At 45.6% G+C, this 27783-nt stretch overlaps 2 protein-coding genes and 1 pseudogene across 2 annotated transcripts; all 3 read left to right on the top strand.

Annotated features, from left to right (window-relative positions):
- The first annotated feature begins 686 nt into the window (after positions 1-686).
- Positions 687-1795, top strand: LOC136510246 (probable cinnamyl alcohol dehydrogenase 8D; annotated as a pseudogene).
- Positions 1796-2853: 1058 nt separating this feature from the next.
- LOC136513176 (uncharacterized) lies at positions 2854-8055 on the top strand. Its single transcript, XM_066507168.1, has 13 exons — positions 2854-2981; positions 3071-3133; positions 3242-3415; positions 3606-3737; positions 3853-3992; positions 4682-4768; positions 6265-6390; positions 6571-6723; positions 6836-6889; positions 7083-7184; positions 7342-7512; positions 7613-7692; positions 7801-8055. Exons 1-13 carry the CDS (start codon positions 2954-2956, stop codon positions 7859-7861), a joined length of 1371 nt encoding a protein of 456 aa, XP_066363265.1. The 5' UTR covers positions 2854-2953; the 3' UTR covers positions 7862-8055.
- A 1262-nt stretch (positions 8056-9317) lies between these two features.
- On the top strand, positions 9318-10961 carry LOC136514065 (uncharacterized). The gene is made up of 2 exons (XM_066508046.1): positions 9318-9595; positions 9911-10961. The coding sequence occupies exons 1-2, from the start codon at positions 9337-9339 to the stop codon at positions 10486-10488; spliced, it is 837 nt and encodes a 278-aa protein (XP_066364143.1). The 5' UTR covers positions 9318-9336; the 3' UTR covers positions 10489-10961.
- The last annotated feature ends 16822 nt before the right edge of the window (positions 10962-27783 follow it).

Raw genomic sequence — 27783 nt, 5'->3', positions numbered from 1 at the left:
ATGAGACAGAACTTACTGATCTCGGCGTCGGTGCGTGCCGTGGATCGGGTGAGAAGTTTAGTTCAGGACGAACCCTGGCGCCGGTGCACGCCATGGATGGAGACAGCTTTGGTTCGGATACGACAGAGCTCACTGATCTTTGGCGTCGATGCGCGCCGTGGGATCGGTCGAGGCGGAGTCGTGAGCGTACCCAGGCGTCGATGCACGTCGTGGATCGAAAGTTAGTTTAGTTAGTTTAGGAATCGATCGAGCCAGAGCTCCATAGCCGTATGACGCAGCCGTTACGCGAGTTCGGAGTCGTGGTCCCAGGATTATTGGAGCGCAGCCGGAAGTGAAGCCGTTACGCGAGTTCGGAGTCACGGTCCCAGGGTTTATTTGGAGCGCAGTCGGAAGTGATGCCGTTACGCGAGTTCGGAGTCGTGGTCCCAAGCCGTAGCCGGAAGTCTTAGATCCTGTCGATGCGCGTTTGGAGTCGCGGTCCCAAGCCGTAGCCGGATGTCTTAGATCCTGTCGACGCGAGTTCGGAGTCACGGTCCCAAGCCGAAGCGGGAGAACTGGGCGGTGCACGGAGCATGCGGACGGCGTGGAGTGGGCGAGCTGGTGAGCCGCTGTGGCGGCGGCCACATGGCCATGCGGGCAAGCAGCAACACGTCGGTCTGGGAGCTCCGATGTCATGCAGCACAGTCATGCGGGCGAGCAGTAGCAGCACGCCGACCGCGTCCTCCGCACATCGCCCAGGCCACGAGCTCCGCTCACCCATGTGCTGCTGCTGCGCGCAGGAGAGGCTGCGTTTTGCGCAGCATTGCCGCCGCTCATCCCACGCCTGGCATCGCGTCGAGCTCCAGCGCCATCGCGTCATCTTTGGACATAGAAGCTGCTCGATGACGTCCTCCTCGCCGAGACGCACGCTGCGCATGACCGGCCGTCGTGGAGCTCACCCCGTCGCGTCCCCCGCGTCGCCATAGCTGCTTCGTCGACTCGTGGCGCAGCTGCGATAGCTGCAGCAAGGGGTACGAGAGCTACTGCCCGCAGCTCGTGCCAACCTCCAATGGCATGGGCTTGGACGACGGCGGTGCCACAACCCAGGGGGGCTTCTCCGACGTCCTCATCATCCGTGAGCACTACGTGGTGCGGGTCCCGTCCATCCTACCGCCCGCCGGGGCTGCGCACCCCACTGCTATGTGCAGGCGTCACCGTGTTCAGCCCGCTGGTGCAGTATGGCCTCAACGCCCCCGGCAAGCACCTGGGCGTCGTGGGGCTCGGAGGCCTCGGCCACCTGGTCGTCAGGTTCGGCAAGGCGTTCGGGATTACGGTCACCGTCATCAGCACGTCGCTGAGTAAGCTCGAGGAGGCGCTCGGCCGCCTCGGCGCCGACGCGTTCCTGGTCAGCCGCGACCCCGCGCAGATGGAGGCCGCGGCGAGCACGATGGACGACATCGTCGACACGGTGTCGGCGGACCACCCTGTCGCGCCGCTGCTGGACCTGCTCAAGCCCTTGAGGCTGGTCGTCGTGGGCTTACCGAGCAAGCCTCTTGAGGTGCCCGCCTTCGGCCTCGTCACCGGCGGGAAGCGCGTGGTCGGGAGTGCCGGCGGCGGCGTCGGGGAGTGCCAGGCGATGCTCGACTTCACGGGTGAGCACGGGATCGGCACTGGCGGGCGAGGAACTCCCAGCGCGTCCCCCACGCCTCGATCTGCCGAGTCCGGCGCGAGAGGCCGCCGCGCCTCCGTGAGCTCCTGGGCAGGAGACGAGCCGCCGGCCGCGAGCGAGTATAGATGGGCATTTTGGTACTTTTGAAAGAAACATGACAGGTCAACGCAGTCAACTGACGGATAGATGCACTAAATGGAGGGTAGTGTCATTTACAGAATAAAATTTTAACTCGATGTCAAATAAGAAAGTTTAAAATTTTTAGTGCTAAATAAAGAAGACTGATTTGTTCCGTGCCAAATACATAATTGCCCCTTTAAGATATGGAGCCATCGGACCGCCCTAGCGTACTTAAACGAGCTAACTACTACTCATGGATCAGAAATCAGGGGTGGATGTAGCACCGGGCCGGGTAGAGTGTGCTTGAGCTTAGCTTGTGATAGACTTTTCTATCTTCGCTCATGTAGGCCAGATAGATATGTTAATCCAATAAGTTGGGCTCAACCAGCTGATTCCTTTTTTTTTTTGCTATCTACACCTCCAATAACCATCTCATGTATGGGTTGTCAAACATCTCGGCGTATGTAATCTTGCTTATATAGCCTTGAAATCAGCCATTAGCCGACTTATTGGATTGAAACCCAGGTGTTGGCTACATCTATAGGTGCTGTTTTCCTCAAGCTCTTTGCTTTGTTTCTTCTAGCGTGCAAGGTGGCAATTGATCGACGTTGCTTTGATGGCTTCATGGGCAATGCGTTGTTGTGGATGTTGTCTTTGTCGATTAGTGAGGGTGGTTATTTTCTGTTTTGAGTGTGCTTTTGTTCTTAAGGTGCTTCTTCCCTATTAATACTTGCCCAACAAAATTTATTGCATGAGGCTTTTCATTAAAAAGAATATTTTTTTTGAATTACACGGTATAACGCACACTCACCCATATGAACGCACGCACACAAACCCTACCCCTGTGAACATTCCTTTCACAAAAGAAGACTTGTATATATAATATAGATAGTAGACAAAAAAAAAAAAGGGCCTCAGTTAAACACCGGCAAATCGGCCTGATTTAATTTAGTGTTAAGGAACGGGCTCTAACTCTAATGGGCCTTCCGTTCCTAGTGGCGACGAGTAGACGACTCTACACGAGAAAGAGAGAGGCCCGGCCCGGCCCGGCCCGACTCGACCGCCCGACTACACTCTTCTTCTGCCTTCCGGACTCTGCCTGTCTTCGCCCAATCTGCTTCCCTCACCGCCGCCTCCACTTTCCCCTCCCCACCCCGGTCGGAAACCCAAGCTTCCGCTTCTCTCATGGCCGACGCCACTGCCGCCCTCTCAGGTACCTAGCTTCTACTGGATCCAACGAAACAATCCCCGCTTCTCGCTCTCTCAGTTTGGTTAACTCCCCACATTGCTTGGAATTGGCAGCTCGGAGCAAGGTGCAGGCTTTCCTGGAGGCTGCGCGCGCCGGCGACCTCCAGTCTCTCAAGAGTACGTGCCGATTCGATTGTCATCCTTCATCTATTCAACTCTCTCTCTCTCCTCACTACTACGGTACCGCCGTATTTGCCATCTTCTCTCCCGGTGCTTTACCTGCAGGCCTAGTCGCGGCGCTCGACGAGGACGGCACGGGCGCTGCCTCCGTCGCCTCTGCCGTGCGCGACGCCAACAAGCGCACCGCCCTCCACTTCGCCGCGCGCGAGGGCCGCACCGACGTCTGTGAATTCCTCATCGGCGAGCTCGGGCTCCCTGTCGACCCAAAGGACGATGATGGTTGGTACCATCCAGAGTACCAGTCTAATACTACATTTCCGTTTTCCTTTGCTTTGATTTTCATCTCTACTGTATATACTGCGCTGTGCCCAGTTCAATACATGAATGCAAACACCACCTGTAATCCTGTATGCCTAGTGTGGTATCATGCATTATGCCATCTCATCTGGATACTCCTCATCCTCCCCAGGCGAAACTCCGCTCATCCATGCTACGTGCCAGGGCCATCTGGATACTGCCAAGTACCTCCTTGACCATGGCGCTGATCCTTCGGTGGCCACCAACCTAGGAGCCACAGCGCTACACCATGCTGCTGGCATAGGTAACATAACATAACATGCGCGGCCAATGGGTGCTCTGTCCCTTCCGCGCCACCGCCACTCCACCAGTCAATAATCACCAAATCATGTATAGCAACATCTCTTTTGCTTGAGCAGGGAATACGGAGCTCATGAAGCTTCTCCTCTCCAAGGGAGCTGACGTCGAATCAGAAAGCGACGCCGGCACTCCCCTCGTGTGGGCTGCTGGTCATGGCAACCCGGATGCCGTCAAACTTCTGCTTCAACACAATGCTAAGGTACCGTACCTCTTATATGTATTATATGGTACGCATCTCGGTTTTCGATTATTCTTTCAAAACATGCTGACTACATATTCAGTTTAGCATCAAACATTAGGCTGGTTAAGCTTTGTAACTCTTCCGATGCTGTCAATTCACCTCAGTACTTATCTCCACGACCATTTAATTTTTTTCCTGATTGCAACCCTTTCTCCTTGATCTGAACCAATGACTACAAAAAACATGCAGCAATAATCTCTCCCTTTCCTTTTTTGTGTTTGGTCCGGAGAACAATAGAGGAGACCCCTAGTTCGCTACTAATGTATTGAAATAGTGTTCAAAACCTACAAGATCAGGATAAAAGCACAGAGGTGTATGAAGCCGACAGATATAACGGGACTAATATAAATGTTGAAGACAATCAATTAATTATCTTGTAGCCAAGCCAGTAGGTGCAGCAAATGTTACTGATGAACCTCTTTGCCTTTTCCAGACTTATATCTGCCATTAGTGACATCTTTCATCTATACTTGTTTGAATGTTTCAAGCCACTATGCAAGAGATGCATATGTTTCTCTGGATCCAGATGTGCCAATCCGGAAGCACAATAATTAAATCATGATTCCTGAGTATGGCATGAAGTTATTTAGGCTTCCTGTAATGTTGTAATTGGGCTAATTCTTTTTATTTATCTTTTTTTTTTGCAGCCAAATACTGAAAACGATGATGGTGTCACAGCATTGTTATCTGCTGTTGCTGCAGGTTCCCTCCCATGCTTGGAGGTTCTAATCGAGGTACGTAGTCTAATTTGATGAGTAAAACACCTGTGTTTCCCCCTACGATTTCTTCTTACTTCATGCTGTGTCCAATGCCCTTGGGATTCATAGGAAAGCATATAAATAAAATTAAGCATATTTCTTGTTCCCCTATTTTTCAGTCTTGCTTATATTATGCAATGCAAAGTGTGATGCTTGTTTGCCAGCATAAAGGAGTTTCAAGGAAAAAAGCTGAAATGTTTAGTTGACTGATACACGCAACACAATGTAGTGCTAGTTGATGAAAGCAGGACAGGAGTGAATCAGAAACCGGAGTTATGGCGGGAGACTTTGGAGTCCAAAGGTTTTAGACTCAGTAGAACTAAAACTGAGTATATGAGATGTGACTTCAGCACTACTACTCGGGATGAGGAATATGTTAGTTTGGAAGGTCAAGTAGTGCCTAGGAAGGATACCTTTCGATATTTAGGATCAATGCTATAGAGAGACGGGGATATTGATGAAGATGTTAGCCATAGAATCAAAGCAGGGTGGATGAAGTGGCGGCAAGCGTCTGGTGTCCTATGTGACAAAAGGGTACCACAGAAGCTAAAAGGCAAGTTTTATAGGACGGCGATTAGACCTGCTATGTTGTATGGTGCAAAATGTTGGCCTACGAAAAGATGACATGTTCAACAGATAAGTGTCGCGGAAATGCGTATGTTGCGTTGGATTTGCGGTCATACAAGAAGGGATCGAGTTCGTAATGATGATATACGTGATAGATTAGGGGTAGCACCAATTGAAGAAAAGCTTGTCCAACACCGGTTGAGATGGTTTGGACATGTCCAACGGAGACCTCCAGAGGCACCGGTGCGTAGTGGAATCCTAAGCCAGGATAGTAACGTGAAGAGAGGCAGAAGAAGACTGAAGTTGACTTGGGTAGAGGCAATAAAAGGAGACTTGAAAGGATGGAATCTACCCAAAGACTTAGCCTTAGATAGGAGTGCTTGGAAGACAGCTATTCACGTGCCTGAACCTTGATTGCTTCTACTGGGTTTCAACTCTAGCCTACCCCAACTTGTTTGGGACTTAAAGGCTTTGTTGTTGTTGTTGTTGATACACGTAGCACAATATTGTTCCATGTACTTAGTTACTAATACCTTGTACTCCCTTCCGCCGTGAATAGAAGGCGTAACCACTTTTTTCTATAGTCCGAGTATACATGGGGGCCGACTCCTGGCACCATTCACACGCATGCAACATTTACTGCTGTCTGTTAACCTCTGGTCTCCCTAGCCGCATGCACAGACCGTTACTCACAGAGCATGCATGTTCTCTCATGCGCGCCTGGAGAAGTGAATGGGCTGGCCATTCCTGCATGCATGACATCCAAAACGCTCTCCTCGGAATGCACGTAAATTAAATTGTTTATTGGCCTTGGTGCTGGAGGAGTTGCGCCTTCTATTTACGGACAGTGGGAGTATCAGCTGTGATTTCTACCTCAGCAACTAACCAAATAATATGCAATGTAGGCTGGTGCAAACCCAAATGTCAAGGCTGGTGGAGCAACCCCATTGCATATTGCTGCAGATAGTGGAAATATAGAAGTCATCAAATGTTTGCTTAAAGCTGGAGCTGACCCGAATATCTGTGATGATGTAAGTTGTATTTCATCGTAATAAAACAAGTAGTGTCATACTGAAATTTCAATATCAGGTTCATGCTATGTGACCTGTTTTAAATATCCACAAAGATGCAGCAATCTTTTGGTCTTCGTATCCAGACCATGCCAACGAACACTAAATACAACTTGATTGCCATGTGATTTTCTACCTCAGGATGAACTGAAGCCAGTTCAGGTTGCTGCTTGGAGAAATAACCGTGAAGCTGTGGAACTTCTTTTACCATTAACATCCCCAATTCCAGGTGTTTCAAACTGGAGCGTAGATGGGATTATAGAACACATGCTGCCTAAAGAGTATGGGGAAAAGGTGTCTCTTGAATCACCGTTTTAGTTATTTTGCATTGCCATAGGATCCATAAACCTCTAACCAAAAAAAGAAAAGCTCTCCGTGTCTGCTAACTGTTGAACAAACTTTGCAGTCTCAATTGAAGGAAGCAACATCTCTGAAATCAGGCCGAACACAAACTGTTGAGGTATGTCATGCACTTGTTACATAGTTTTGGTGTCAGTCCGGGCTTGTACTATATTAAATGACAGTCAAGTCATATACTTGTATTAGGACATAATCAGGGACAGGTCTCTATCATCTTAAATAGAGGTAGACTTGATTTAATTGTTGAGGTTAGCTGAAAATTGAAATCTGACATTAGTTAATTTGATGTGCAGGTGTCACCAGAGGCAAAAAAGAGGTCCTTGGAGGCCAAATCAAGAGGTGATGATGCCTTCAGAAGAAAGGACTACCTTGTAGCAGTGGATGCTTATACGCAGGTAACTAAGATGGAGGTTTTTCCGCATAGACCAAGCACGATATTGAACTCTGAAATTGGGCTTTTTAACTGTACCTGAGATCAGACTGTTATTCTTCATGCCCAGAGTGCTGTAAGTTTAGCCGCAAGAGACTTACTTTGGTATGAATTGCATTCAGGCTACAGAGTTGGACCCAAATGATGCGACAGTGCTCTCAAACAGAAGCCTCTGCTGGCTGCGAGCAGGGCAAGCTGAGCGTGCTCTGGAGGATGCGAAAGCATGCCGGGCATTGAGACCAGATTGGGCGAAAGCTTGCTACAGGGAAGGTGCGGCCCATCGTCTGTTGCAGGTATGCGAGGGCTCTGTGATGTGATTGGGAACTCACTCAGTACTGATTTGTGTTTAGACGATGACTGATTCATTTGTTGTTTGTGGTGTGATCCTGGCAGAGGTTTGAGGAAGCAGCAAATGCCTTCTATGAGGGGGTGCAGCTTGAGCCGGAGAACAAAGAGCTCGTCAGCGCATTCAGGTTAGAAGCATTCCCTAGCTTGTAAAGAAGACGCCTTTAATTTTGTTTAGCATGCTGTTCTTGTGCTAATTCAGATCTTTTGGTCATGTTGATGAAACAAACAAACAGGGAGGCCATCGAAGCCGGGAGAAAGTTCCATGGCGTGGACACGCCAGGCTCAACACAATGAGACGAGGACTATGTGGTGGGGACTTAAGCTGTGCTGTTTGATGGGATAGATATGATGAGGTGGAGCTAGTCTAGTTGGATGGGCATTAATGTTTTTGTTGATGATAGAGGAACTCAAGTTCGATGAGATGAGATCATGAAATTTGGAAGAGCGAATCTGCCAATTTTTGTGTTTTGTGATTGTTTAATCTTGCGATGTCCTGGTCCATGTGTGCTCTTAATTGCATGTTAACCACTGTTAGGGCTCCTTTGGGCACCCCAAGGATCCCCGGCTAATCTGCGTGGGGGAGAAGGCCTGTGTCTTCGCTTCCCCCCCCCCCCCCCCCCCCCCCCACCCAATCCACGGTGCCCTTTTAGATACACCACAGCCCAGCATACCCCCGCACCTTTGCAGCCCTAGCCCTGTCGATCCCCGGGGTGGTGGAAAAAACTCCTCCGCACTCATGATTCTCTTTCCCCGTCGTTTTCTCTCTTGCGCTGGATCTCCGAGCGTCTCTGCCTCGTCATGGCCATGGATTCTTGACGTTTATGAAGAACGGACCATGCTCTTCATGGCCATGGATTCTAGAAGTTTCTGAAGAACGGACCATGCTCCCGGACTGAAACGGCGTGCTCCATGTCCCGCCCCTGGTCCTCAAGGCTGCCCTCGCCACGGCGCTGCGAAAAGCCACCTCATTTATCTCCCGATCTCTCGTTACTGGCCAATGGCCATTATGGGCGCGTTTAGTTCTCATGTGAGATCTCCAGCAGGATTTGCGCTAGCAAAATTTTTCCTTACTCTTGCTCGGCTAGAAATCGAGATGGAACAAGCGTTTGGTTTCCTAGCTAGCTTGCCTCGGGGTTTGCACTAGCAAAACTTTTCATTGCTGCCGCGGGAGTGAGATTGGCTCGCCCACGCCCGCATGTCCCAGCTTATTTAGCGAGGCGAGACGAACAGAGGGCACGTCTGGTTCCAACTGATTCTTTGCCTAGCCTTGCCTTGCTCTGTGGGCACCAACGATGAAAAACTTGCCCAACTAGGTAAAGGAAACCTTGCCTGCTCGAGTTCCAAGAAACTATAGCAAAAGAACCAAAAACTCAAACTTGCTTGCAATCTTTGCTGGGCAAGGTAGCATCGTGACCAGCAAGGAACCAGACACATCTATCTAGTGAGGGAGCCAAGCACACCCTGCGCCTCTTTGGGCTTGTGGTCACGAGTGGAATTTAATTTTGATATTTATTTGGAAGCTATGGACATGTTTGGTTTGTGAGCTTGAGAAGCAAGACCAAAAATTGGCAATCCCAAAAAGAATTGGTTACTATTCGCTTCACTGCCATAGTTTGGTTTGCTAATATGAATTTGGCCATGCCCATATATATTATTATTCTATATAAGAAGGCAAAGTTGGGGCTAGAATAGATATATATGTTCGGATAGATCAGATCGGAGAGTTAAAAGATTGGTGAAGAATGACCGGGCCTAGAAGCCTTGCTTGGATGACCAAATCTGCTGGGGTAATTAAGGCCCATGTAAATTCCCACGGGATCTTACATGGAATCCAAACAGCATCGCCTCGCCGCGCCGGAGCCTTGGTCAGCCTGTGCTTCTTTTTCCTTTTCCTTTTCCCCCTTCCTCCCGCGTCCGCCTTCTCTGTCTCTCTCTCGTGCCGACCGCCGCCGCCTGCCTGGCCGCTCCCGCCGCCGCCAGGTACCAGGAAGTCGTCGGGAGTCTTCTTCGGCGACGATCACCCACCAGGTACGCCCACCCGCTTCTCTTCTCTTCTCTTCCGTTCCTGCCGTGCGAAACCGAGCCTAAGCTATTCGTTTCCGGATCCGATCTAATTACAAGTGTATGTACGTGGTGCTAACTTGGATTCGATTTTTGCAAAAATTATCGGGTGTACTCCCATGTTATTCACTTCTAACTGTACCATCGTGCATTTGATGTGCTTCTAACCCAGTACAAATCCAGTGAAACGACGCATACCTTTAAACAATCTGCATCTTGCTTGCAATTATCAACATTCTTGCAAGGTGAAGATGGCCATTGATATGCTTGCTATTGGTGCAGGACACATCTCTGCTGCAATGGGTGACTACACAATCCAGATCAGCACCAAGCTCATCGATCAGCTTGCTCGCGATGATGAGAAGGTGAAACGGAAAGCCAGGAAGCCTAAGCCTAAGAAGAAGCCCACCGTCCAGCCACATGAAGAGCCCCTGGAATTCCCGAGCGAACCCAAGACGACCAGCCCCGCTCCCGCTCCTGCTCCTGCTCCTGGGTGGCCTCTGCAGCCTCCGCCTATGTTTCTGCCCGTGACCCCTGCTCCGCCGCCACCCCCGGCCACAATGCCGGAGGTGGAAGCCATCCGCTCCATCCTGAAAGAAAGCGAGGCGGTTCTCGAGAAGCTGGAGAAGCAGGAAGCTGGGGCACGCCAAGAGCTCAGCAAGAGAGCAAAGGAGCTGCATGACAAGGAGTTCAAGCTGCCATACCAGGACCCCATGCCCTGCACCCAGGAGAGGGCAGGATGCCTCGAGTGTTACAAGACCAATGCAAAGGACCCGCTCAAGTGTGCTGAAGCAGTCAAGAGATTTGAGGCGTGCGCTCGCATGGCCGTCAAGGCTGCTGCTGCCGCAAAAGCCGATTAGTAAGTAGCCCATGAAGCTCTGTGAGTTGGGGTGAGCTGATACGCGGACTCTGCGTTTTCTTTTGATCTTTTGAGTTGAGGTGATTCAAATAACCAAGGATTTTCATGGGACCCACTGTAGATTTCTAATGCCACTGCACTGGGCTACCTGAGGCAGCACCAGGGATATTGCATATGCTTGTTACAATTGGTATATCAAATTGCTGGTGAAAAGGTTTTTGTCTGAAAGATATATCGGATCTTGTGTTGGAATGGTATCCACTAGCCACGCTGCATATTTTTGCTGTGTTATACGGTATCACTATTGGGCTGTTGTCGAACTCTTGTGTGCATGATGCCTCTGTTTACCTCTTTTCCTTGATTTGCACAATGCTTTATTAGTGTCAGCATTGCTATTTTGCATTTCGTTCACTCATGGGCTGTAGAATTCTGTTCCAAGTGGATCAATATCATTATCTCCTCTTGTGCTATAGGAAATATTGTTCTGCTTATCTGTCATGAGAGAAACGCTAGTGATGACTGCTTTTAGAACTCTGAAGTCTGAGAATGGTGCCAGGCAGGCAGTCTCCCCCCTAAAAGAAACCGTCTCTCCTTTTTTTCGACTAAAAATCGAAATATGATCTGCATTTTCTTTTTGCAAATAGAACACATATATATTGTTGCCACTATCGAAATATGATCTGCATTTTCCTTTTGCAAATAGAACACATATATATTGTTGCCATTCTGGCTTGCTGATCCAATGAGTTCAACATATTCTAGTACTTCGATTTTTGCTTCAGCCACACCTTTTCTTTTGAAACACAGAATTTATGTCCAAAGTACCTATTTGCACACTGCTTTTCATTCTTGTGTGTGCACACTAGTAATGGGTGCTTTTAGAACTCTGAAAGTCTGGGAATGGTGCTAGCCAGGCAAGGTGGTCTTTCTTAAAATACAAAAAAGGTGTCCCATCTTTTGCAACTATGGACCTCTAAGAAATTGCCACTTAATATGCCTTTCCTTTTTCATAGCTAGAACATATATATGTTGGAAAAATCATATGGCGCCCAGGGGGGCTGGCGCCCTCGTTAGCTAAAAGACTAGAATACCATGTTAGAATGTTTCAAAAGTCATCATAAAAATCATGTATGTAGTGCACCTAAAGTGTAGCCACAACAATTCAGATTGAAATTCATCTTTGGTGCTGAGATTAAAAAAACAGAAGTGTCACTATCAGCACATGATGAACAGTACCGGGTTGGTTGCTTGTCTATTTTGTTTCTTGGCATCTAGGATGAATTTCTAACTGAATTGGTGCAGCTATACTTAACTTTATGTGTACTACATACATGATTTTTGTGATGGTTTCTGAAACATTGCAACATGGTATTTTAGCCAACGAGGTGCCAGCCCCCCTGGGCACCAAATCTGCACTCTATATGTTGTCAGTTAGCTTGCTGATTCGAAGAGTGGAATGCATTATATCACTGGATAGAATCTTTGCTTCTACCACAGAGTTTCTTTTTGAAACATAGAGTTTATGTCTCTATACTGCCATTATCATGTGTAAAGCAGGTACACATTTGCTCAACTGCCTTTAATTATCTTGCTTTGCAAATTCGTTTGCTCTGATTCAGCTATTGTCACTTTGGTTGCCCGTGCAACTCGTGTCATCTACATTCCTCTGTTGTTTTGTTGGTTCATTATTTATATTCTTTTGATCAAAAAAATAAATATATTTCCGGCCAATTGATGGATGGATTATTCAATTGGTCCAATGGTAATATATCCTCACGGGCTTTAGTAAAATATTGTCCTGTTTATCTCCGATGACCATGAGATACCCTAGTGATGCCTGCTTTTAGATATCTGAAAGTCTGAGAATGTTGCTCGCCAGGCAAGGTGACCTTTTTTCTTAAAAGAAGGGTTATGCCTCTTATTTTTTGCAACCAAGGATCTCTAAGACGTCGACACGTAATCTGCCTTTTATTTTTTGCAACTAAAACATACAGATATTTTCACCACTCTGGCTTGCTGATCTGATCTGTAGAATGTATTCTTGTATTTGAATCTTTGATTCTACCCTTGAGTTTCTTTTGAAACGCAGAGTGTTTGTCTGAATACTGTCATTTTCTTGTGTTAAGTCCCATTTGCTCAAACTGGCCTTCATTCTAGTGCTTTGCAAACTCAGTCACTAGTGATTTAGCTATTGTCACACAAGTGCTTGGTTGCCCCGTGCAACTCCTGTCATCTACATTCTTCTGTTGTTTTGTTGGTTCATATATCCTTTTGATCGAAATGAATATATACCAAATTGATGGATGAATTGCTTAATTGGGTGTTCTTAATATACCCAATTAAGAAACAAGAATACATTGCATGATACAAATATATGCCTGCAACCTGCATTATTTCATTCAGTTTATTGGCTGTAGAATTCTGTGCCAAGTGAATCAATGCCATTATCTCCTATTGGGCCGTAGGAAGTATTGTCCTGTTTATCTCCCATGAGGGAAACCTTAGTGATGCCTGGTTTTAGAACTATGAAAGTCTGAGAATGATGCGTGGCCTTTTTTATTTTTCCTAAAAAACAACTATGTCTCCTATATTTTGCAACTAAGGATCTCAAAGAAATTCGACATTTAACCTGCCTTTTCGTTTTGGCAACAAGAAGATATATACTCCTTCTGTTCTAAATTATAAGATATTTTTTGCTTTTCTAGGTACATTGTTTTTGCTATGTATCTAGACATAGTGTATATCTAAGTGCATAGCAAAAGACATGAACATAGAAAAGCCAAAGCGTCTTGAGGGAGTACTCTGTTGTTACCACTCTGGTTTGCTGCTCTGATGATATAGAAGATATATTCCAGTATTGTGAATTTTGTATTCGGCCACACCTTTTCTTTTGAAACACAGAATTCCTGTCTGATTGATGACTGCCTGTCATTCTTGCGCTTTGCAAACTCACTTGTGAGATTCATATACATTCCTCTGCTGGTTTGTTGGTTTTTATATTTACATACCCTTTTGATCAAAATCAATATATATATCACCGGCCAATTGATGGATGAATTGCTCGATTGGAAATTCTTAATGTACCCAGTTAAGAATCAATCAAGAATATAAATAACAAGAAATTCTTAATGTACCCATGTTTGACTGCATTGTGAGACCGAGAGGCAGGGGAGGGGAGTGATCATAATTCATACATGCATGCAGATCACTGCATTGAACAAGAATGAACAAATGAAGAATGTGTGGTGTGGTGGATGGATCATGTCATAGATGGCTTTTTGTTGTTGTTATGTTATTTATTAATTAATTACTGGGCGGAGGGAGCTTCAGAGGCGGGGCAATGGCGGCCCAGGACTTTGCACTCCAGCTTGTTCTTGCCCGCGGAGATGCCCTTCATCATGGTGTGCAGCCCCGCCTTGGCCTTGGCGCCTATCGTCGTCTTGTGGCTGGGTTCCTCGCTCGCCGGCGCTGGTGCTGGAGCTCCGTCGCCGCCGCCGCCAGCTGTCGTGTCCTCGTCCACCAGCGCTGGCGCATCAGCTTCCGGTGCATCAGCATCCGCAACCGCCGGTGCCGCTGACCCCTCCTCCTCTGCTGCGGCAGCCAGTGACTGCTCCTCCATTGCTGCCGCCAGGAGCGCCACCAGCAGCGCCAATGCGACCAAGGACGGCGTCCTCCATGATGCCTTGCCCATCCCCGTCCGTCGACGTACTGTTGTGTTAGATGTTTTTCTTGGATCACCGGAAGTGATGGAGGAATGCAACACTATCAATCTTCTATAAATAATGTCATTACTGCTAATATTATTGTAGAGAGAGGTCGTCAGGGCCTAAAACACAGATGGTGCAGAGCCGCTATGCTGTGTTTAGGAACTCTATTAATAAAATTGTTTGTTGGATGCTATCTTTAGGAATGTATGCAAGCAGAAGCCAGTGGAAAACCAGTTGCCAGTTCCCCCCTCTTTCTTCTCTGATCAGCTAATGTGTGTCATTTTTTTTTAATTTCTGCCACTGCATTTCTGGCTGACATTATTAGCAATTCGTTCCAGAATTGTTTAGAGGAAAAGAAGGAAGGAAGGAAACATACTGAATATAACATTATTCTTTTAGTTTAGCAGTTTGCAACCGCATGTATGTCGTCAGACTCGGAGCTTATGCTGCCATGCCATCAGATCATCATTGTGAAAGTGAAATATACTGCAAATGGAGAGAGATATTCAACTGAAGACAACACATTTCACGTTCTCGAAACCAAAGGCAGAAAGTGAGATGCATGGTGCTCCTGCTCCACAAGGGGGGAGCCATATGTACTGTACATGGCTTGGCTTGCTCTTAGTCTTAGCCTTATCTTCATACAAGCTAGCTACCACCGTTCAGCTTCAGTCATATCATCCTTCAGTGGTGAACAAGAATCGTCTCATCATCATCACATCTATATAGGACAAAGGTTAGTGGACGATCATATACGTCTCTGTCACGTCTACACAACATGTATTTATTGTGTAAACTAAAAAAGAAAACAAAACATAAGTGACTCAGCTCCCTTTTCTAATTCTTCAGAAGTATATCCTTTTCAAAGTGTACATACATACGCACTCCATGTACAAACAACCATCCCTTTAACTTGTCATAGTTTACCAAATGGTTAGTTAGTCAATGCAAATAATGTTAAGAGTGTAATACATTTCTTGTCGAAATTAGGTACTTTGAGAACAACATATATATACACTTACAATTGGTTTCGTTGTATCCATGAAGAAGCAACCAAATATCAAACTTTGAACAGTGAGGTCAAAGTTATCAAATAAAGTTTGTAAAGGAGAGAATAATTAATTTTGGAAGAGGCAGATGGATGCTGAGAAATTAAGTAGCTGCCTGAGATGGTTGGAGTTGGGGGACATTGAATTAAGTTGATTATTATGATAGCATGCATGCCTGACCTAACTAATAAGGGGATGGATCCATGGTCCTCCTAACTCTCATGCATGTCTATTTGGGTATATGGTAGAGTCTAGGTAAAGGAGAGACACTTCGAATATCAACACGTACGGTCTCCATAACACAAAATTCAACACTACAATTTCTCCTATATACTTCCTTCGTCTCAAAAAAGAATGTAATTCTCATTTTCAAGAAGTTAAACAATTTTAAGTTTCACCAATCTATATATAAAAAGCACTAATTTCTATGGTACTGTATAAGTACCATCGGAGTGTAATATGTATGTTCATAATAAACTTATTTAGAGACCTAAATATTGATACTATTTTCTACAAATTTGGTCAGACTTAACAAAGTTTGGCTAGCTCAAAACCTAGAATTACATTCTTCTTTAGGACGGAGGGAGTAGTATATATATATATATATATATATATATATATATATATATATATATATATATATATATATATATATATATATATATATATATATATATATATCCTATATTCCTATCCCTTGAACCACAAAAAACTTATATGGTTATGAAAGTACCTTTAGTTAGACATATAAAATTTCTGAATTTAATTTGTTGAATCTCATTATACCCTTATGAAAGGATCAAGATGCCCAAGAGGGGGTGAATTGGGCTAATTCTTTTTTTTTTGCAATAATTAAGCCCCACACTTAGCCCATTTCACCCCTTGTGTCTAGAATGTGTTTCTATTGTTCTGCCGTACAAAAGTTTTGCATCCTAGATTTCAATCCTACTCTAGCATGGCAATTCTAGGAATGTAAAGACATGAAATGAATTGTTCAAATCTAAATACTCAAAATAAAGAGAGGAAAAGGAACGCAGCGATGTTTTCCCGAGGTATCGGAGAGTCGCTACTCCCCACTAGTCCTCGTTGGAGCACCCGCGTAAGGGTGTAGCTCCCCCTTGATTCACGCAAGGATCAAGTGCTCTCTACGGGCTGATTCTTTGACACTCCGTCATGGTGAATCGCCCACAACCGCTCACAACATGACTTGGGTCATCCACAAGCTCCGCCGGATGATCACCAAGCTCCCAACCACCACCGAGTCGTCTAGGTGATGACGATCACCAAGAGTAACAAGCACAAACTCTCACTTGACCAAGACAAGTCTAATGAAAAAAATGGATGCACACTTGCTACTCCCTATGCACTAGTGAGGTCCTTAATCTTGGATTATCAACTCTCAATCACCACACTAGTCTCTTGCTCTCCCTTGTACTCTAAAGGCGTTTCATAGCTGAACAATTGGGCAAGACACCTCCCATGAATGAGTGGGATAAGTATTTATACCCCCTCATTCAAAACATAATAGTTAGAGGCCAACTCAGTAAGTTTCGGGGTGATCGGACGCGCCGGTCAGGGTGACCGGACGCTCTGGTCAGTATTACACATCACTGTGTCAGATAGAGCCGTTAGCTCTGACCGGACTCTGACCTGCGTCCGGTCATCACCCACCGGACGCGTCCGGTCAGCAAAATGCCCCTATGGATGCTCTCTGATGTTGATCGAACGCATGCACCCTAACATCTGGTCATGTACTGTTTAGCGTCCAGTCAGTACATGACTATAGCTGCTGATCAAATAAACTGACCGGACTCTTCACGCTGCGTCCGATCATAACCAAACCAGTGTCCGGTCAGTCATTTGACCCTCCATTCACTTTCAATTCGAAATCCTTCGAGAATGAAGTTGACTTCTATCGATCTTAGGGCTATTCCTGAGCTACCTAGTGCTAAGTTTGACATGTGTGCACCACACCTAATCCATTAGACTCACCTAGGTCAAGCTACTAGTCCATACCCCCCTTAATAGTACGGCCAAAGGAAAAACAAAGTCCAAAACTACTCTAAGTGTCTCTCTAACACCAAACAACACTTAGAACTAGTCCGTCCTTAACCTTGTCGTCCATCCTTTGAAAATCGAAATGATTTCCATCGACAGGGGCATGACAACCATGATTGCCCAATCAATTTCCATTACCATGACCTAACTCAATTTGTCTCTACAAAACACACGTTAGTCATAGTAATCTCGTGTCGTCATTAATCATCAAAACCCAACTAGGGGCCTAGATGCTTTCAATCTCCCCCTTTTTGGTGATTGATGACAACACAACCTCGAGTATGTAATAGAGATGAGTGAGATTTTCAACATGCTTAGTTCATATAAGCATTTGACAATAAGAACAAAGGAGTTAGGCATGCTTGTATGACCCAAGCCAACATGGTGTACTAAAAAAATATGAATTAAGCATGAGTACATGAAGTAAAGCTCATTTGAAACAGAGTAAAACATGGAAGCACAGCAAATGAGCATAACCAAGTGACATGACATATATATATCAATGTAGAGAGCACACATGTCACATAAGTCTCACAATCACATGTATATAATACAATGCATGAAAGTAAATGTGAATGCACGAAGTATCACACACAAAAGACCAAAAGAAACGAATCGAGACCATCTCACACGCTCCCCCTAGATCTAACATACTCGCTTCCTCTCCCCCTTTGGTGACAAGCACCAAAACCTAAGGATCAGACGGTGGGATAGGAGCAGACGAGTCGGACACTGAGGTGCGATGAGAGATCTAGAACTAAGCTGCATCACCCTCTAACCCTGAGCTCTGAGCGGTCTGACCCTCTGTCGTTGGAAGTGAAGGTGAAGCGATCTAGGTCTGCTCAGTAACTGGCACGGCCTATGACTCTGGAGGTGTCACTGTAGGAAGTGGAGCCACATCTGCCGCTATCGCTGTCGTTGAAACCTCAAGTGTAGGAGTGACTGTCTGAGGTGGCTCGGATGATACAACAGACGACAGAATCATCTTGGTAGTCCTGGTAACTAGGGCAGATGTGGTAGGGACAGAGACTCGAAACACTAGAGGTGTAGGCTGCCCTATAAGCTCACTGAAGGTAGCATCGAGACCCCTGGAGACTGGGGTGTCCGTCCCTAACGCCAAAGAAGTTTGAGTCAGAGTGAAGCCCATAACAATAGGAGTAAAGTGCGGACCCTGAGCTATCCCTGGTGAAGCAAACCACTGAAACACCTGCTCTGTAGGTGAGGCAAACTGAGGAGCTAGCTGTCTCTAACTCGGAAACCCACTGGGCTAAGCTAGAGTCACTGGAGTGGTGGTGGCAGGCTGGCCTATCTGAAGTGTAGACTATTGAGGAGCAACCCCAATAGCAGTGAATACATGTTGCATGAAGCCAAATAACTGCTGCTGAATCATAAGCTGCTGCTGCTGCATGGCCTATTGCTACCGCTAAAACTCATCCTGTCATGCCTAAACCTGAGCAAGTGTAGCTGCGGTCTCCTATGCCTAGCGTGCCTGGTCCTGTCTCATCCGCTCAAGTACAGCTAGAAGTGTTGGATCAGTCTGCGGTGGCTGTGGTAGAGCTAAGCTGCAGCCACTAGCCTCTCTGTCATGTGGTCGAGGAGCCATCTACAAAATCGGCTGATAGTCATCATCTGAGCTGTCAGTAGGGTCGTTCTCGACCACATCTTCCTGCTGGACATCTAGCTGCTGCTCCTCTGTCTCTACAATGCCCCTGATGATCTCATCCTACTGAGCTGCTGTCTCTGGTACCTCTGGGCGATGGCTTGGCTGGCGAGGTGTCCTTGTATGACTGTGATGTAGCATCTAGCTCATGTCGTACTATGGAAACTCAGTGGTAGCACCTGTCCACTCTGCCATTGTCTCTAGAACTGCCTTTTAGAGTAGGAAAGTGATCCAATGAGCATAAGGCAGCTGATAGTGACCTCTGAAGCCCTCTGCTAGTGCGTTCACCATCTCTGAAAGCATCACATCTCAAATATCAAAGACAGTCTGAGACACCAGGTAATGCACTAGCCACAGCTGAATTTGACTCAGGCTCTCGCGATAGCCCATCTTTGGGAGCAGAGTCCTCCTCATAATAGCATCAAGGAGTCAAGCTGTAGGTGTAAGGTCACGTGGTGTCTTGCTCGACCCCTCGCCAAATGGCTCTATGAAGCATGGTCTGACAAGATCTATAGGTGGCATAAGTCCTCCATGAGGGCATCTCAGAGGCTCTGTCTGTCTATAGCATACCTCGTGAAGATGAATAGGTGACTCTAGAATCCTTAGTATCTCTCTGACCCTCGAGCTCTAGAGCATGTAGTCATGCCCTCAGAAAGCAAAGTGAATAAACCTATGACTCGGGTCAATCCACAAGGAGGAGTAGAACTCATGGACCAAAGATGGAACATATCGACCAGTCCATCCAAGGAGATCGGACAAGCCTCGCAGATAAGAAAGGTGAGGATGGATCTGCTCGTCTACAGCTACAACTAGAGACTCTATGGAGCAGACCCACTGAGATCTAAAAACAACACCGCTGTTGAGATATGCACTATAGAAGTCCTCCTGCAACATAGTGTAGAAGTGCTCTGAGTCACGCTCATCCTGCCTCGGCAGAAACCAATCCTCAAACTATACGAACCGTAGCTGTTGCACCTGTCTAGCTGTGGCTGCCCTCAGGTTAAGGTGTACCATGGGAGGCAGATCCTGTGGTCTGGGAGGTGGACGAGAGCCCCGCCTCTGTGTCTGAGGCCTTAGTGACACCTGAGTACATGTGTGACTGGAGTGTTGAAGCTGTGGCTATGCTGCCTGCTCTGCCTGTTGAGCGTTCTCTGTTTGCTCTACCGACTGTGTCTGCTGCTCAGTCACCCCCTGAGTCTAACTCTCCTCTACATGAGAGACCTCTAGAGCATCATCTAAAGAGACACCATCGTCCAAGCATGATAGTCCCGGGTGGACTACCAAGACTAGCCTCAATCCTATCGATGACGGCCATCTGAGTTGGTAACAACTAATCACCTATGCGAATGTCACTGCTAGATCCACCTCTCTCGGCACGCTCTGTGGTGGCTGCCACTGCTGCTACCCTCTCTGCCTCAACATCAGTGAACTTGTGCTTCTTCTTTGTAGTCTTTTTTGCCTTCCCTTTTTGCTGAGCAGTCAGGCAAGGCGGAGGCCTTGGATCCTCATCGCTAGGACCACCCCCGACATTCTTGCAACGTGCCATGTCTGAAGCTGACAAGAACCATTGACACTCAAAAGGCTTGGCCTCTGTTCTATACTCATGGGCTTGGCCCTGGGTTCAACTGCCACTGGTAGCTGCTAAGTAACCTCAAACAAACCGTCTCGCTGCATGGATAGAAATAGATGGAATACACATAAGCATCACATTGTATTCTAGAGATGAGCGAGATCCTAATCAGAAGCAAGCAATAAGGTACGGATAGAATGAATTTGGCTTACTACCTTAGAACAAGAAGAATCCCTATGAAAAGGTAAGTCACTGGAGGAATGGTAGCCGGCCAAGAGAATCACCGGTGCACGAGCACGGGACGCCGAGAGAAAGACACGTGAGGTTACCAGAGGGAGCCAAGATGCCGATGAGTTGAGGCGAGGAGGAAACTCCGGTGGAGGTGGTGAGCACCGGGCGAGCACGATAAGGCACGGCGAGAGCAGGACAGGGAGTGTGAGAAGGGCACCAGTGCGGAGAGCCTAGGAGCGGCGGCAGAGATGTGAGGGCGGCGCGTCGACTATGGCAGGATGGCGTGGGCTCGGTGGTGGAGGCATAGGCATGGGTGCGGCGGCGTAGATGCAAGGGTGGCGCATCGGCTAGGGCAGGGCGGTGTGGGCGCGGTGAAATAAATGAGGGCCCCCTCGTGATAGTTACAGAAGAAATGAATCTAATCCACACGAGTTGGAGCAACCAGACGCAGCAAACCAGAGTCTGGTCGAGTACAGAGAGGTCTAGAAACACCTAAATGGCGATCGGATGCATCCAATGACATGTGACCGGACGTGCCATAGAGTCTGATTGTTCTCGAGAATCAACACGCACATGACCAGACATGGAGGCATGTCACACCGGACGCTGGGCAAACACTGTTTAGCGTCTGGTCCTCCTTCAGCAGCAGTTCCTCATAAGTACTGACCGGACATTCGATAGCAGAGTCCGGTGCGCGTCCGTTCACTCTTCAGCTGCTGTTTTGCTTCAATCCTGCGTGCCGCTTTTTCCCAATCAAGTCCCAACTTCAATAAGACCAAAAAGAAACACAAATTGGTTCTGATATGAGAGACTTCTCTCAAACCCTCAAAAAAATTTTAAAATAGTTTGCCTTCGGCTATAATTTTTTTAGGAAAATAGGCAACAAAAGGGCGAGGAGCAACATGTGGCCACACAAATAGAGAAATCAACCATTGGGAGCTTCAAATGCTCTCTCTATTTGTGGACGAACATAGCGGATGCTCAAAAGATAATAAAAAAGAATCGACAAAGCAACACACATGCATATGCAATGCAATACAAGAAAGTAAATCTAGTTACTTGTCAAGTTTGATCCAAGGTTAAGCTTTTGCACACGCTTTTTGGCGGTTATCTTAACCATGTTAGACAAGCGCTAAGTGCATTACTAAGAATTAAACATATTTTATATTACAATGCAATGCAAGGGACAACACAAGCTCATTTTTTATTGAAGTTACTAAGGTCAAGCACATTGAGCTCTCCTCAACCGACAAAATGTAGCCTCATCCAGCGGTTTAGTGAAGATACCCCCCAATTGATCCTTGGTCCTTACACCTTCTAGTGATATATCATTTTTAGCAACATGATCTCTAAGAAAATGATGGCGGATATCTATGTGCTTAGTGTGAGAGTGTTGAACCAGGTTATTAGCAAGCTTTACCGCGCTCTTATTGTCACACAAGAGAGGTACCTTTTCTAGAACTACACCATAGTCTAGAAGAGTTTACTTCATGTAAAGAATTTATGCACAACAAGCACCCGCGGCAATGTACTCTGCCTCAGCGGTGGACAATGCCACACTATTTTGCTTCTTGGAGGTCCAAGACACTAGTAATCTACCAAGCAAATGTCACCCTCTAGATGTGCTTTTTCTATCAATTTTGCAACCGGCATAATCCGAATCGAAATAGCCAACTAGTTGGAATCTAGCTTCTTTGGGATACCAAAGACCAATACTTGGTGTGTGCTTAAGGTACCTAGGGATTCTTTTAATGGCAACCATGTGAGCCTCCTTAGGATTAGCTTGAAATTTAGCACACATACACACACTAAACATGATGTTGGGCCTAGATGCGGTCAAATATAATAAACTATGAATCATAGAATGGTAGAGAGTTTGATCAACCAATTTACCTCCCTCATCTAGGTCGAGATGTCCATTAGATGGCATTGGTGTTTTGATTGGCTTACATTCATCCATTTTGAACTTCTTGAGAAGGTCCTTGGTATATTTTTCTTGAGAGATGAAAATCCCCTCTCATTTGCTTGACTTGAAAACTAAGAAAGAATGTAAGCTCTCCAATCATAGACATCTCAAACTCCTTTGATATCAATTCACCAAACTCTTTGCAATAGTCTTCATTTGATGAGCCAAATATGATATCATCAATATATACTTAACAAATAAAGATCTCTCCATCAAGCTTCTTGGTGAATAGTGTGGTATCGACCTTTCCAATGGTGAAGCCCTTCTCAATGAGGAAATTCCGAAGGCGCTCATACCAAGCTCTTAGGGCTTGCTTAAGCCCATATAGCGTCTTGGACAACCTATAGATATGATTAGGATATCTAGGGTCTTCAAACCCATGAGGTTGATCAACATAGACTAGTTTATTTATGAAACCATTTAAAAATGCACTTTTAACATCCATTTGATATAATTTTATTTCATGATGGGATGCATATGCAAGAATGATACGAATGACTTCAAGTCTTGCAACCGGTGCAAAGGTCTCTCCAAAATCCAACCCTTCAACTTGGGAGAACCCCTTCGCAACTAGCCTTGCCTTGTTCCTCACAACGATGCCTTGATCATCTTGTTTGTTGCAAAACACCCACTTTGTTCCAATGACTCTTGCATCTTGTGGTCGCTCTTCAAGTGTCCAAACTTCATTTTGGGTGAAGTTGCTCAACTCTTCATGCATGACATTTATCTAATCCGGATCTTGAAGAGCTTCTTCTATATTTTTAGGCTCAATGCAAGAAACAAATGAGTGATGTTCAAAAATGAAGCAAGTTTTTTAGAGCGAGTCATTACACCCTTTGAAGGACTCCCTATGATGAGATCTTGTGGATATGCTTGTAGTAGGGGTGAATTTCTTCTATCAACCACTTGAGGGGGAGGTTGTGGAGCATCAACATCTTGAGCTTGTGCCACCATTTGATCATGGGAGACATGAGTATCTTTATTTTCTGCTCTCCTATCTTTATCATCATCTTGTGGCACATTTGATGAAGATGGTGGATCAATCACTTGTACATCATCTTCATCATCTTTAGGCTTGATGTCTCCAACTGGAATGTTCCCATGGCCTCCCTCAATGGTTCATCACCTACATCCTCAAGATTCTCATGTGCTTCTTGGGAGCCGTTAGATTCATTAAATTCCACATCATATGTTTCTTCAACCAAGCCAGTGGCATGATTAAATGCTCGATATGCTTTGGACTTTGATGAGTAACCAATAAGAAAACTAATATCACAACATCTTTGGAACTTCCCTAGGTGTTACCGCTTCTTGTAGATGTAGCATTTGCAACCAAACACCTAGAAGAATGATACGTCCGGCTTCTTCCCATTGAGTAACTCATAAGGGGTCTTGCCAAGAAACTTTTGAAGAAATAGGTGATTTGATGCATAACATGCGGTGTTGATAGCTTCCACCCATAGAGCTTTAGGTGTATTGTACTCATCAAGCATTGTTCTTGCAAGGGTGATAAGTGTCCGGTTCTTTCTCTCTACTACACCATTTTGTTGAGGAGTGTATGTTGCGGAGACCACATGCTTGATCCGTACTTCATCACAATATGCTTTAATGTTTGTGTTGTCAAATTCTTTTCCATTGTCACTTCTTATCTTCTTGAGCTTTACTTCAAATTCATTTTGTGCTCTCTAGGCAAACTTCTTATAACATGCGGCCACTTCGGTCTTGTCATGAAGGAAGAACACCCAAGTATATTTAGAGTAGTCATCAACTATCACAAGATAATAGAGATTGCCTCCCAAACTCTTGTAAGTTGTTGGTCCAAATAGATCCATGTGAAGAAGCTCTAGCACTCTTGTTGTTGACATGTAAGCTTTTATTGGATGAGTGTTTGCAACTTGCTTGCTGGCTTGACATGCAATACAAAGCTTGTCCTTCTCAAATTTCACATCCTTCAAACCTCTCGCCAATTCATTCTTCATTAGCTTCTTGAGTGAGCTCATCCCAACATGTGCAAGTCTTCTATGCCATAGCCACCCAAGTGATGTTTTGGTGAATAAGCATGTCTTCAAGTTGGCATCTTCGGAGGTGAAATCCACTAGATATAGGTTGTTGTATCTAAAACCCTTGAATATAACTTGATCATCATCTTTCTTTGACACAACCACTTTCTTCTCAGTAAACAAACATTGAAAGTCAAGATCACACAATTGACCAACGGATAGCAAGTTGAAACTCAATGAAGCAACATATAGCACATTTGATATTGAATGATCATTTGATATTGCAACTTTGCCCAATCCTTGAACTTTGCCCTTTGAATTATCACCAAACATAATCCTTTCTTGACCATCTACTTCTTCATCTAGTGAGGTGAACATACAAGGATCACCGATCATATGTTGTGTGCAACCACTATCAATAACCCAATGACTTCTACCGGTCTTGTAGTTCACCTACACACAAGAGATCAAGCTTGTTGTTTAGGGACCCAAACTTGATGGGGGCCCTTGACTTTCTCAACTAGTGACTTTGCAACCCAAATTTGCTTAGGCCTATTCTTGTTGGATGGACCTAAGAACATAACTTTCATCTTTCCATCAGAATCCTTTCTAAGCATATAGTGAGCATTGAAGGTGAAGGGAGACCGCGACGCCTAAGAGGGGGGGTGAATTAGGGAACTTAAAATTCTAACTCTAAACTATGGCCTCTTTTTCTAACCCTAGCAAAACCTATGTAAAAGATAAACTATCTAAGTGTGCAACTATGGTTTTGCTAGTGTGTTGCTATCTCTACCGCAAAAAGAGTAATACAATCAATGTAAATGCGGAAGCTAAAGAGCAAGGTAGAGCTATGCAAACTCCCGTCGATGACTTTGGTATTTTTACTGAGGTATCGAGAAGCGCGCAAGCTTCCCCTAGTCCTCGTTGGAGCCCCTCGCAAGGAATCTCTCGCAAGGGCCAAGCTCCCGGTCGAGTAACTCTGTGGATAGCCTCGGGCCTTCCCCACGCACAAGTGGGTCTTCGACGTGCCTTCTGGCAAGCCTCTCCCGGATGCTCCCCACCGTCTTCACTATCAAGCTTCCGGCCGAAATGCCGCGGGCCTTGTTCCCTCTGGTACACGGTGCCGGCCACACCACAAACGCGGTTGGTGTGATCTCATAAGACTACAAGCCCCTCCGATGTACAACAATGGTGCGCGCAAGCACCGAGTGGTAAGAGGTATGTAAACCTCACTAAACACTAGGCCTAAACCTAGAGCAAGCACATAAGCGGTGGTCTAATCAACCTAAGCACTTCGCAAAGCACCTATGCTAATCACCTAATGAAACACTAAGCACTATGCAAGTGGAGATCACTAAAATGGTGTATCAACACCCTTGGTATGTTTTCTCAGCTTCACTCTACTTATTTGACCAGTTGGGGGTTGTATTTATAAGCCCCACTGAGAAAATAGCCATTGGGGACAAAATCATGCTTTTCTGCTACAGATCGGACGCTGGAGTCGTCCTGATCGGACATGTCTGGTCGTCCCGACCATTGGAGCCACGAACAACTGATCGGACGCTGCCAGCGTCCGGTCACTTGCCACCGGACGCATCCGGTCATAAGTTCGCTGCTCTGGAACCTCTCTGTACTCGATCGGACGCTGCTATCCTGCGTCCGGTCGGTTTGCCGCTAGTGTCCGGTCGCTGCTGCTGATGTCGAGCCACTGATCGGAGCATCCGGTCACTTTTCTCCAGCATCCGGTCACTTCTGTGAGCTCGTTTCTTCATGATCTTGCGTACGGCTTGGTTCCTATCTTCGTGCTTGGACTTTGCTTGATATCTTGGGTCTTCTCTTGTGCTTCTAAGGTCTTGCTTGAGGTGTTGATCATTGGATCATCACGTCACCTTTGTCCAAGTCACATCTTGCATCCTATTGAACTACAAAACAATCACATGCAAATTCATTAGTCCAATTTGGTTGTGTTGGTCATCAAACACCAAAATCTAAAGTAAATGGCTAAGGGTCCATTTTCCTCTACCAATCTCCCCTTTTTGGTGATTGATGACAATACGACCAAAGCAAGCAAATAATAGAATTTTGAAATTTAAAAACTACCTACTTGCTAGGGTGCAATGCAAGGGGCAAGATTATATGATGCTAAAAGATACTACTTGTAAGACTATATAGAAACTTGTCTTGCCCTTGCAAATGTCCCCATGTGGTATTATGGATTTAAGAGTTGCTTCCTACAAGTTTTCCCATTACTTAAGCTAATCCATAATCCACTATCCTTCCTTTCTCGGACCATTACTATAAATCAATGCTTGCTTTTGGTCCTCTAAATTCTCCCCCTTTGGAATCAAACACCAAAAAGGAAGACATTAGTAGCACAAGGGAGGGTCAAACTTTGTGATCCTTTGTGTGTAGAGTGAAATAGATCACAAAATTTGACTCTCACATTATATAGACAAAGCTCCCCCTAAATATATACATACATATGATAGAGTGTAAAGCATTTACATAATTGGCAAATTTTTGCTCACAGGAATTTAATCTATATAATGCATGGAGAAAGCATATAAATATCAAAATGAAATCAACATGATGATATTGGTTTAGAAATACCACATGCAACAAACCAATTTGATTTCTACCACTTGCAAACCGATGGTGGATCTTTAAAGTATGATGCTTAACTCCAGGGACTCCATTTTCCTTACAATGAGACTACTACACACATGATAAGCTTGAAAAGGTGTTAGTCTCAAAGCATCCAACTTGTAGAGTACCTCCCCCTAAATTTTGCACACAAGTATGGAATACTTGTTGGAAACATGCACATTGATTTTAGAATAAAAATACCACTTGAAGATGATCTCATGAATGTGAGAATCATTTTCAAATGATATCAGAAAATTATCTACAATTTGGACTTTGGCACATATTAGATGAACAATTGAAGGACAAGCTATGTGTCGTGCTCCTAAACAATTTTAAACCATGTAGGATTTCCAAGAATAAGATGAAACCGAGCAAGCCTACCATATGACTACCTAGTGTATGCATGACA

The sequence above is a fragment of the Miscanthus floridulus genome, chromosome 16 (assembly GCF_019320115.1).
Source record: "Miscanthus floridulus cultivar M001 chromosome 16, ASM1932011v1, whole genome shotgun sequence".
Lineage (NCBI taxonomy): Eukaryota > Viridiplantae > Streptophyta > Magnoliopsida > Poales > Poaceae > Miscanthus > Miscanthus floridulus.
This window is presented reverse-complemented; position numbering and strand designations above follow the sequence as displayed.